The sequence below is a fragment of the Paroedura picta genome, chromosome 5 (assembly GCF_049243985.1).
Source record: "Paroedura picta isolate Pp20150507F chromosome 5, Ppicta_v3.0, whole genome shotgun sequence".
In the NCBI taxonomy this organism is placed as follows: Eukaryota; Metazoa; Chordata; class Lepidosauria; order Squamata; family Gekkonidae; genus Paroedura; species Paroedura picta.
In genome coordinates this window covers 67,282,700-67,294,918 of record NC_135373.1, presented here as the reverse complement: position 1 = coordinate 67,294,918, position 12,219 = coordinate 67,282,700, and the positions used below count along the sequence as shown (strand labels likewise).

Genomic DNA, 12,219 nt, shown 5'->3' with positions numbered 1-12,219 from the left:
CATATGAAAAGATAAGATTGTATCTCAAAAATATTGCTTAGCTGGAAAAGGTGCAGATAAGGTTGCCAACTTCAGGTTGGGAAATTCCTGAAGATTTGGAGGTGGAGCTTGGGAAGGGTAGAGTTTGCGGAGGAGAGTATAATCAGGTACACTCTCCATCTTTGAATAAATGGTTTCTTTCAAGTTCTTAGTTCTACTCCCAGACTGAGGATCCAAGGTTCAGAAACAGTTGATGTTAACACTGGTCAATCAACAAGGACTGTCTAGGCTGTCCCTACAGGTGCAAGACAGCAGCTTTAACTTCTAAGCAGTCAACAAATGTTCCCAGGCCAGGCCCATTTTTAAAGCATGTTTGTGGTCTCCTCCCCAGGAATGTTAGGTACAAGAACTCCTCTGGGGAAAGTCATGCGGGCCTTTGTAAATGTCTGACCTGACCTGGCTGAGAGAGAGGAACAAGTGAAGAATGACTGAAGATGACCAGCAGCTTGACAAGACACAACGAGGAAAAGGCTTAGCAAGACTTAGAACCTGGAACTGATCATTCAATGATACTGCTAGAAGCTATAATTTTGGCAAGCTCAAGTGGGGGAAGAACCAGAGGCCTAACAAATTAAGGATATTAGCACTCTACCTATATGGTAGGGATATGAATGGACTGAGGGAGCAAGTGTATCTCTCTGCTGTTAAATCCTGGGAAGAAGAAATCCCAGATACCCCTGAAATGTGAGAAGTGACACTGCCTGTTCCCCAACGATGCAGAATCATGTCCCATCCATCTGAAGGAACACCCTTGACTTGTTTGTCAACATGCTTTACAGCAGTGGTACCCAAATCTTTTCAGGCTTCCACCCTCTTGGCTCCCGGGCCACATCCCCAGTTCACCCCCCCCCCCATATGAACACATACACCTTTCCTGGTGTTAGGTCTACTGCAAATTCAAAACACACCATATTGCCAATTTTGGTTGTTGTGCAGTGGTTATTTTTTAGTCTGGAAAATATATAAATTCTTTGCAATAACACTTTGGGTCCTCACTGTGGAGAATGAAAGGCAGGGAAAGAGAGAGAAGCATGCAATAGAAAATCCCATGGCCAGGAGCAAGCAGGAGAAGGCTTTTCCAGCCTCCCAAAGGTGGAGACTTTGGGGGAAGGATTGCCAATGCTGGGTTCAGATATTCCTGGAGATCTGGGGCAGAGCCTGGGAAGGACAAGAGTCTGAGGAGGGGAATGCACTCAGCAGGAATATGGTCCCATCTAGCCCACCTTCTGAAGTAGTTTTTTTTTTCAGGAAGCTAAGCAGTTTTAGCCCTGGTCAGAAATGGGATGGGAGACCAGCAATGAAGTCCAGTGTTGCTACTACCCAGGCAATGGCAAACCACCTTGGAACATCTCTTGCTAGGAAAACGCAGCCAAAGCAGGAAGTGACAGCCTGCTGCCTCCCTACTGCTCCCAAATTTCTCACCGCCTCCCTTGATCCTTTCACTGCTCCAGAGGGAGCACACCACCCACTTTGGGAACCCCTACTTTACAGGCATACCTTTCTTGATTCCAGACTGGAAAATCTGCACTGAAAGCCCAGAATGTATGGCTGATTGCCTCACAGATATATCTGCAACTCTGAAAGAAGGCCACTCTCATGACCATTAAGAGCTCAGATTGGAATACTGTTTTTGGGATGCTGCAAAGATGTTATGGGAAAGGGACATTTGGTCCCTCAGGTGCTTACTAAATAAATAAATAAATAAATAAATAAATAAATAAATAAATAAATAAATAAATAAATAAATAAATAAATAAATAAATAAATAAATAAATAAATAAATAAATAAATGGGAAATTACATGTCCACATCTCTTTCTCCATCCTATAGGTATGGGAACAATCCTGGTAATGCTTCTGATGAAGCAAAAGATTTAAGACCTCAGGTGAGGGTGACATTTTAGCATCTTGGGATCCACTTGCTTTTGTTCATTTGGCCAGTTTAGCTCTAAATTTTTAGAATTTTGGTCTTTATTCCTGTAGTTTTTGTTCTTCCCATAGGCATGTATTTTAATGTGTAGACCTCGGGATGTGATCTTTTAGGTCTAGTTTTCAGATAAATCTTTAAAAATTGACGGGAAATTCTGTTAGACTGGTTGAAAGTCAGTCAGATGACAAAAGTACTGTCAGCCCGAACTCCATTCCTCAGCTCTTATAGATATTGTGTCAAGAAGTTGGCTAATAGGTTGTAATTATTAGCCAACCTGTCTGCAGGCCTTGAAGTGTAGTCACATTTGTTTTTGGCAGTTATAGAGATTAGATTACTTCCTAGTGACAATAGCTGTAGCTAGATCAATACCTAATTTGTGTCTAAGGCAACAAATAGACAAAGGAGGATGGGCAACACCTTCTGAGGAAAAGTTAAGAAGCAGTCATAGTAATTGTGTGTTGTGACTGTGCTGTGCTCCCCAAGGGGGTACTTATGCAGTGGCCAAATGGGAACCCACAGTGTTGCTGGGCACTGCTGCTGCAGTTTCTCTGGTGACCCATTCTGGCATTGCCGAGAGGCAGAGTGGCAGGACCAATGAGGGTCGTAAGTCGAGGAGTTACAAGCCCAAGTCATCTTTCAATGGGGAGGGGTTAGCCCTTCAGGCACCCTATAGTAACACTCTGCACACAGAGCATGCAGGGCCCCAGAGGGTGATGGTCAAAAATGTGAAAATGAGAGTGTGCCTTGCTCATTGTCTGCTCTAGTGTACAGCAAAGCATGAGGGGAAATACAACAGTTATTCATGGCAACTCCCAGGATGGTGCCAAATCCTTGCACATACACCCCAGGGGGCACCTCACCTCCCTTGGATCCCGATCTGGGAGCCTGGCCACCATGGTCTACTTCCCCATTGTTCAGCTCCATATTCTCCTCACTAGACACAAAAAGGCAAAATACTTGGCAAGAGGTCGCAGGGAAATCATAGGAGCACCCAAGATGCGGAGATGGAGACATAACTATGGTAGAGTCACCCTTCTCCATGTGGGTAAGGATCAGGATCCAACTGCTATGGCTGCTACTGCCTCCTTAGACCTCCTCACCAACCATGGAGAACAGGCCCATGGTAGTACAACCACCCTGCAAGTTGCCTACTGGGTGGAGGGACACCGGTCTGAACAATGGGAGCAGTTAGAGCAGTGGGAGGCAAGACTTCACCTCTACAGCTGCAGCCAGGTGGTAGCAGTGATCTGACAGTCATCAGATAGGACCTCAGTGTGGTGACCACCAGCCACTGTCTGCATGACAGCCTCTGCTCCTGGGAGATCTACTTCCACTACTCTCTCATAAGGAGAACCATTGGCCAGGAGGGCTTGGATATACTTTGAAGCAGGACCATAGCAATCATTCCAGTGTTGCAGAGTCTAAATGGCATGCCCCAGGGTAGACATCCATTTCATGGCCACGGGGGAAAAGGCATGGCAACAGGAGGTAGCAGTGGCAAGAGCAACATTCATATTCTTCACCGCCAGCCTATATGGCAGGGCCTTCTCAGTATCAGTCCAGTTTTGTTGGCAATTGCCCTTCTAACCACCAGATATTGTGGCAGCCATGCCACCTACACATGGGAATATGGGGGGTGGGCCATCTCACCCTGGAAAGATGCCCTGTCCCAGCAGGGGACGGAACCATGCTTAACTTGATCACATGTAGCTGCACCTTGGCAACCCAGCAGAGAGCCTGTGTTGGCTGATAATCTGGGATAGTGCGGCCACAATGTGTGGACTTTGTTCTCTCTGTAGTGTATTACCTCCATGCATTTATTATGGTTAGCCTAGTTTTTGCTACTTTCACGATTGTCATAGGGACTATCCCTTTACCATTAGGTGTAGTAATTAAGGCGCCTATGCATCTGTAAGCATCAACGTTTGATCGTGTTCCTTCTCATCAGCTGGGGAGAAGCCTTTCATACTATGAAACCTCTAGGACTATAATTTTCACTTTATCTAACTGTAATACCCTTTAAAGCCAAGGGTTTTTTTAATAACCTACTTGTGGTACTTCCTGTTTGATATTTCACATATAGAAAAAAAAAGCTGAACTTACTAGTTAAATTGGTACCCTAGAACAGGGGTAGTCAACCTGTGGTCCTCCAGATGTTCATAGACTACTATTCCCATGAGCCCCTGAAAGTATTTGCTGGCAGGGGCTTGTGGGAATTGTAGTCCATGAACATCTGGAGGACCACAGGTTGACCACCCCTGCCCTAGAAGAAATGTGCAGTCCCTTTCTATAGCAATTGCAGGATCCTAGTAATATTCACACATATAGTCCCAAATATGTCAGCATTATGCTGCACAATGCTAGTTTGGGCCACAATTGTCAAAACACGTTGATCTCTTCTCTAAGCTCCATTGGCTACAGGAGTTTGGGACTGGAGCCCAGATCTGGCAGCTAAGAGTTACAGCAATAAGCAGGTTTAGAAAGAGGAACTGCATAATACCATAATGAAATGTTCTTAATACTTATTTTTAAAAGAATATTGCTTTGAGTCTGCATTCAGGTCTTGCATGTTAGAGTCTGTTGCTGTGGGGATGATTGAAATACCACAATTTAAACCTTATGACCTTTATTTTCCAAACAAATAAACAGCTTTTCCCTGGGCGAAGAAGCATAAAAGGTACTTATGCATGTCTCTGACCTGTTCTGTATCCCTTGTTGATTTCTGAGCAATAGACTCTAAGCTCTACAGTGAGCAAAAAGGGGAAGGACAGACCCCCGCTGAAGCTGAAGTACTATTAGCATAATTGATTATATTTTCATTTCTAGCAAATTCCTGTTTTCATTTGAGGAGGTCAATTCGCATTCACTTCAATATGACATCAATGCATAGGGGACCAAGGATTCAGGATCAAAGAGTGGCAATTTTACTGGGGTTTAGGGATTAGCTAGGTGAAGTGTACTTTCAGTAGTACCACAGCCAAGAGCCAGATAGTGGCTCAAACAAGATATTCTAAATGCGTTGCTTGTAATGAACATCTATCTGAGGAAAATAGGTGCCTTTTTAATATAACTACCATGGTATGGATGAAATTCTATGACAGTGCTTTAAGATTTAAACAAGAATTGTTTTCTTATACCCACTTCTACTACCTGAAGGAGCCTCAAAGTCTCTTACAATTATCTCCCCTTCTTCTCCTCACAACAGAAACCCATGAATTAGGTGAGGCTGAGAGAGCTCTGAGAACTGCGACTGACCCCAAATCACCCAGCTGGCTGCATGTGGGGGTACTGAGAAATCAAACCTAATTGTCCAGATGAAAGGCCACTTTTCTTAATGTCTACACCAAGCTGGCTTTTAAGGGCTGTCTCTGTAGCATGGAGCCAATTGCAGAAGTTCTTACTACCCAATCACTGATCATCTGGAACTGCATGTTAAAAAAAGGGTGATAAGAATCCATAGAATTGTCTACACTTATGTGACAATATACTACAAATGTTGCAGCAGTCACCTTAAGTTAACCAGGAAAAACTAAGAAAGTTAATTTCTGTCCCAGCTATTTTCCGAGGAAGATATCTCATTCTTCCTTTACAAATCCTTTTTCAAGTAAGTTTACTGAGAGCATGATTTGGCCATAGGTCATTCTGTGACTTTCACAGTAGAGTGGAGATTTGTACCTTGTTCTGCCAGATGGCTAATCTAACCACTACACCAAGTTTAAACTCAACGTGACATTGAAACTAAGGATACAGAATCATGGGTAAGCTTCCATGCCACTGCTGTGAAATCCACTGCTGTGAAACCCAAATGCCATCCGACTTTTGAATAACATTTTGGATTTCAGCATAACATTTGAAAGAAGCCCTATTTCTTGATCCCTGTAGTATTGTTGCGGGTGAAGGAGGAGAGTACAAAAGTTGGCTTGAAACTCAACATCAAGAAAACAAAGATCATGGCATCTGGCCCTCTCAATTCCTGGCAAATAGATGGGGAAGAAATTGAGATAGTGACAGATTTTATTTTCCTGGGCTCCAAGATCACTGCAGATGGGGACTGCAGCAAAGAAATTAAAAGACGCTTGCTCCTGGGGAGGAAAGCTATGGCAAATCTAGACAGCATCCTAAAAAGCAGAGACATCACCCTGCCAACAAAAGTGCATTTAGTTAAGGCTATGGTATTCCCAGTTGCAATGTATGGCTGCGAAAGTTGGAACATAAGAAAGGCCGAGCGTCAAAGAATTGAGGGTTTTGAACTTTGGTGCTGGAGAAGACTCTTGCGAGTCCCTTGGACCAGTGGTCCCCAACCTGCGGGCCGCGGCCCGGTGACGGGCCGCAAAGGCCATGGCGCCGGGCCGCGGCTCCCTCTCCCCGCCCCGCCCCGCCCCCGCAGTAAAAAACTTCCCAGGCCGCAAGCTTGCGGCCCGGAAATCTTCTTACTGCGGGAGGCGGGGAGAGGGAATCAGGGCCGCGCCGCGCCCGTGCAGGCCGCTCCCGTGCGGGCCATGCCCGCTCGGCCCGATCCGCGGGCGCGGCACGTGGGCGCGGCCCGATCCGCGGGCGCGGCTCGGGTGCGGCCCGATCAGCAGGCGCGGCGCGGGCGCGGCCCGCGGATCGGGCGCGGCCCGATCCACGGGCGCGGCGCGGGCGCGGCCCGTGGGCGCGGCTCGGGTGCGGCCCGATCCGCGGGCATGGCCCGCGCGGGCGCGGTCCCCGGGGGCGCGGCCCGATGCCCTGCCGGTCCCCAGCCTCGGAAAGGTTGGGGACCACTGCCTTGGACTGCAAGGCGAACAAACCGGTCAGTCCTAGAGGAGATCAGCCCTGACTGCTCTTTAGAAGGCCAGATCCTGAAGATGAAACTCAAATACTTTGGCCACCTCATGAGAAGGAAGGACTCCCTGGAGAAGAGCCTAATGCTGGGAGCGATCGAGGGCAAAAGAAGAAGGGGACGACAGAGAATGAGGTGGATGGATGGAGTCACTGAAGCAGTAGGTGCAAACTTAAATGGACTCCGGGGAATGGTAGAGGACAGGAAGGCCTGGAGGATCATTGTCCATGGGGTCGCGATGGGTTGGACACGACTTCGCACATAACAACAACAACAAAGTATTGTATTTGTATGGATACAACTTTACATTTGGTATTTGCTCCTTTAGGGTTGAAAACCATCACATATTACATTCAGAAGATACTCTGCCCACACAAGAAAGTTCACACTCTTCTATATGGGCTTCTGTGGCAAAAAGATAAGCAGAATTAAAAGGGATTTGGAAGAACAGACAATGTAAGTATAATGAGCAGGAATAACAGTTGTTATAAAGTGGGGCAATGGTATTGGTCCTACTTGGGATTAGCTAAATTGGATTGGGGGAAAGATTGTTGAGTCTATACCGCCATCTTTATAATTGTTGATATTGGGGATACTGTTCATTTAATGTTTAATGGAATCTTAGGGATTCTGTGAAGGTACAAGGGGTGGGGCTGGTGTCACTAAGTAACGCTTGGTCAGGGTGCACAGCTCCTATCTCCCACGGGGGCTTAATGCATCCTACCATGTACAGCACACAAGATGTGAGCTGGTTGGCATACTCTAACTATGCCATTGAGTAGAATCCATATGAGGAAGAAAATGGATATTTCCTACTTCTTAAACTATCTCTAGCTGTGTTAAGATGGTGTAAGGGCCAAAATACCAATTATGCATTAATGAGTCATGTCATGGGCATCCAACCCAACTCTTAGTCACATGCTCATGCCAAAACTAACCTTTAAAAGCCTCTCACTCAATGGGCTTCAGTTGCTTCAATGGAGAAGGAGTGGTTCAGGCTTCCCTGCTGGGCTGTTTTTGCCAGCAGCAACAGTTGTGGGCAGTAGGGAGGCCTGTTTGCCCCTTTCTCAGTAGTCCATCCCAGGGCACACGGAGTCTGAAGAAAGGTTAACAGGCTGACTCTGCAGCTATTAACATGGGGAACATTTTGTTGGAAGGAAACCTGAAGCCCTTCTTTCTCACTTGTAGCCCCTGGAGCTGCATGCATCTGTTTTAAATGTTAGTCCCAGTGGTGGCGAGTTAGATCTGGATCCCATGACCTGGCTTGTGTCACACATAATGTGTATTTTGGCCCTGACGTATAACTGAGAAGACTGACAAGAGTACTTCAATGCTTACCAACTATCTGGAATTAAGACATATTGATTTCATAGCTTAATTCATATTATATATGCTAGGGACTGCAATATCAAATTGCATTCTAGTTTCCTCACTTGCATACTAAAGCTTCTTTTAAACTGCCCTGGCCTCTGATGGGGAGAATCTTATAAGGAATGGATGACAAGTGTCAGCATATGCAATACTGGAAAAACCTTGGTTCATACTGACTGTGCCCACTCTACCTGAACTAGAAATACAGACTTGTTTCAGTTTGAGAAGCTTGCAGTTTGAAAGACTGAGTTTGCTCCATCTTTTCCCATCCTGTATTTCCCATTTGCTAGATCCATTTTTGCATGGTCGTACTGAACTACTTAAGGAAAAATTACACATTTTTAACCAGGGTGTTTTTGTCGATGGTAGTCACTGGCGCTCTCCAATGTTCTGACCGCCATGTACCAGCCTGCCCCAGGCAGCCAAAGAAAAAGAGGAACAGCCTCTGAGAGATCTAGAGGGAGCGGATAAATTGATGGAAATTGGAGCTACCTTGTATACAAGTATGGGCACTTCTTTTCTGTACCAAAAAAAAGGACTGCTGCTTCTTACATCTTCTACCAGCATCTGCAGCTCTTCATGTTCACACACAATAGTTTTTGAATGGAAGCATCCCATAAAGGTCACAAAGAGTGACTGAGAACATAATACTCTGAAGCAGTGCTTGAATTGCATTAACTCAAGTAGGATCTGCCCTTTTCCTGGTGGCTCCCATGTGGGCAGATAATAATTTTGCTATATCTTATACATATAATAAAAAAATCACAGCTAGGAGAGATACTGGAACTCGGATTAAATTCACTTTGCTAGAGAGAAAGAGAGAGTAAAACAACATACCACCAGTCACGGAGGAGTCCATCCAGTCTGGAGTTCAAAGAGTAGCAATTCAAAGAGGTAGTTTTATGGACTATTTTGGCCAACCAGCAGGAAAATCCCCATAAGGAGTAGATCTGGTGTTGACTGCTAAGTCAAGAGCAGAAACTTCTGTCTGGGCTGCCTCTGAAACAAATCTCCACCACATAGGATGTGAGATTAAAGAGCATGGCTCACATGTGCTAAAATGAGAGGTGTGGCTGGGACACAGAAGGAGGCAGCAGGGAACCACCTCTTGGCAAATTGTCACTTCATTTTCTTTTCCTCTTTTAAGACTTGCAGAGCTCTGAACAAGTAGGGCTTTCATTCATGCTGTTGCTTTCATAACAGGTAATAGTATGTTATCGACAATGAACTCTAGTAACCATAGGACAAAAAAGTGTCAGGACAATGAAAGGAAACTGGAATCGGAGCTATGCACTGGCCTATTTTGAGTAGTTCTTAGATATCTTATAACTGAGTGGGCCTTTAAACACTGAAGGTGCTACTGGACTTGTACATGAGAAGCTTCCAGGTACTATCCAGCCACATCAACAGAGGCTGAGGATACGGGTCTTTTAGAACTGATGCTGCCTTCTAATGGAATGGCAATTCTTTGCTCAGGTTCCTAACAGATAGCTTTGGCTCCTGCAGGTACATCATTGCAGTGTTGCTCCAGACATCCTGGAACTCACCCCCCCCCACACACACACACCATGGGAAAGGGCTGTTTGTGTTCAACGTGCCCTTTGGTTTGTTGGGCAGAGATCACTTAGGGCTCCAATCTGATGTTCAGAAGCAGTGAGACTATTTCCTTAAAGTATGTTTAGGTTTGCAGGTCACACAATGATACTTGTTCTGATTTCTTCTAAAGTGTCAGCTGCTCTCCAGAAAGCTGTATGGGCCTCCAGAATCTGCTTCCTGCTGAGGCTGTTGTTTGAGGGATGATTCATAGATCACAGGTCTGAACTTTTAGTCCGCAATTCTGCAATGTGCCCAGATCCTTGGCAAGGACATAGTGATGAGCTCGGTGACATTTCACACAGAGCTTCTCACGCATGGGAATCCTGAGGTGCAGTGAAGCAATCAGATGGTCATTTCACCACCTACTGAAAACTTACAGGGCATTCTCAGGTCAGCAGGCATCACTAACCCTATGTGAGCTCTGAAGGGCTGTTCAGATAGAGGTGGTATCATTATTAGCAGTCATTCAGGGAGCTGAAATGCAATGATACTTTCTGCTTTGGTTCTGAAGGAAGACTGTTGATGGATTCAACAACAAACTGCTTTGTTTCCTCTTTTGTCACAGTGAATGAGACACAAGACCTCAAAAGAACTACTAGGATTTTTTTTTTAATTTGGGAATAAAAGGCAAGCTTTCAAACTGTATTTTAAAAATCAAATTCTCCACTGTAAATCCAGTGAGCAAATGAAAAAAAAAATATCTCAAAATTCACAGAGCTTATCCTGTGTCAAGAATTTTCTAATGTGACTAAAGGTCAAGAATGACTTTTAAAAGGTGCCTGAGATCATCATTGATCTTACTTCCCATTAATTCTCAATAAATTCCACAATCTAACTCTTGAGAAGAAGTTTGAAAGAGAAGTCAAAGTTAGAAACAGACAAGTGGAGTCATTTCCACAAAAAGCTAATTATTACCATGGAAATATACACCCAATTCTCAACGCAATGGATCATCCCAGAGCTGAACACAGACATAGGATTCCTATCAAATTAGTCAGCCAGTTTTCTACATTTGCTTCCTCTATGAATATCTCCCAGCTCTAATCTAGCTGGTTGTACTTTGGCATTGTACCTCTGAATCCTGACTACAATTTATTAGTACCACCTCTCCTATCTTCTGACCTGGATATAAGGGCTGATGGATCTCCATTCATATTTTTATCTAATTAAGAGAGCTTTGATTCATGAAATTTTATGTCCTGGACATTTTTGTTGGTCTTTAAAGGGCTACTGAACTTGAATTTTATTGTAAACCCACTATGCAGAAATAAGTCCCATTGGTACTTTAGTGCATTATAATGAGGGCAAAAGGCATGCAGCATACTACAGTAAGGCCACATGTTTTTCACGCAATGTAGCAAGACTCAGCTTGTTGAAAAATGGTCATACAGATTATGAAAATATATCTTAGAAGTGTTGCATTAGTGGAGTAACAGCTATAAAAGCAATGCAGTAATTAACAGTGAGGACGAGATCACCTCTAAAGCTACAATTCTGTGCATCCTTGCCTGGTAGGATATACTGAGTAAGTATGTTTTGGCAGAGCATTCAGACGGGAGAGTTTAAAATGCCTGTAACATTGTCCCTTGTTGGTTTAAATGTTATTTTAAAATGGCTAACATTGGCTGCATTGTGACTTTTCTCATTTTCTTTCACAGACTTTGCAAAGTTCTACCTTCTTATACCTTTTAAGTGTTGGGGACTGTTTGCCACCTTGGGGGACTGTATTGGCATAGAGATGTTTTAAATAAAATAAATATTTTTAGAACATTTTGAGCTTTACCAACTATGAGCTGCCACTCACATTGTTTCAAAGAGGGATGTACAGACACCTGCTACTTTGGCTTATGTTCTGCTTGCCTGTGGGAGGCAAGGCTTTTTTTTTTTTTTTGCAGCTGGAGCCAGCTTGATGGGGTATTCAAACTGTACAGGATATTTGACAGTATTCAGATATGCACAAAACAATGGGGGTCTAGCTCTCCCCTACACCCAATGTCATACAACTCTGTTTAGCAGCCTATCAGTTAAATTAGTTAAATTGTGCAAGCCAATCAGTCAGTGCTTATAAATAAATGCTCCAGATTTTTAAATTGTTTGGTGCTGAGGTCCATGTTATCACTGAGGTTATCTCATAGAGGAGCTTTGTCACTTAGCTTCAAGGAAGACATAGTAGCCTCCCACACATGATTTAATTACTCTTAACCGCCATCCGTGCCTCTGTTGGAGAACCAATTTCACCTGCTGGGCAGATGCAAAAACAGCTTGAGAAACGAGACTCTTCCACCACAGCTACTGCACAGCCACAAAGCTGTTTGACAGCCGTCTGCATCAGATGATACTTGTGCGGCAAGGAGCTTGAAGGGCTGGATCAAGAATGATTACAGCTGCCAGAAAGGATGTTTGCCTGCTGAACATATTCACAGCACAAGCCACAAACCATTTCTCCAACCATTTCTAAACTG

The 12,219-nt window shown here is 44.4% G+C and overlaps 1 protein-coding gene across 1 annotated transcript in view; it reads right to left on the bottom strand.

The window, feature by feature from the left end:
• Positions 1 to 9,035, bottom strand: part of SLC13A1 (solute carrier family 13 member 1) — a 100,033-nt gene extending 90,998 nt beyond the window's left edge. Inside the window, exon 1 of the mRNA XM_077338366.1 lies at positions 8,999 to 9,035. Within this exon, the coding sequence (XP_077194481.1) occupies positions 8,999 to 9,020 (22 nt within the window). The 5' untranslated portion in view covers positions 9,021 to 9,035. The remainder of the gene's footprint in view (positions 1 to 8,998) is intronic.
• Between the last annotated feature and the right edge of the window lie 3,184 nt (positions 9,036 to 12,219).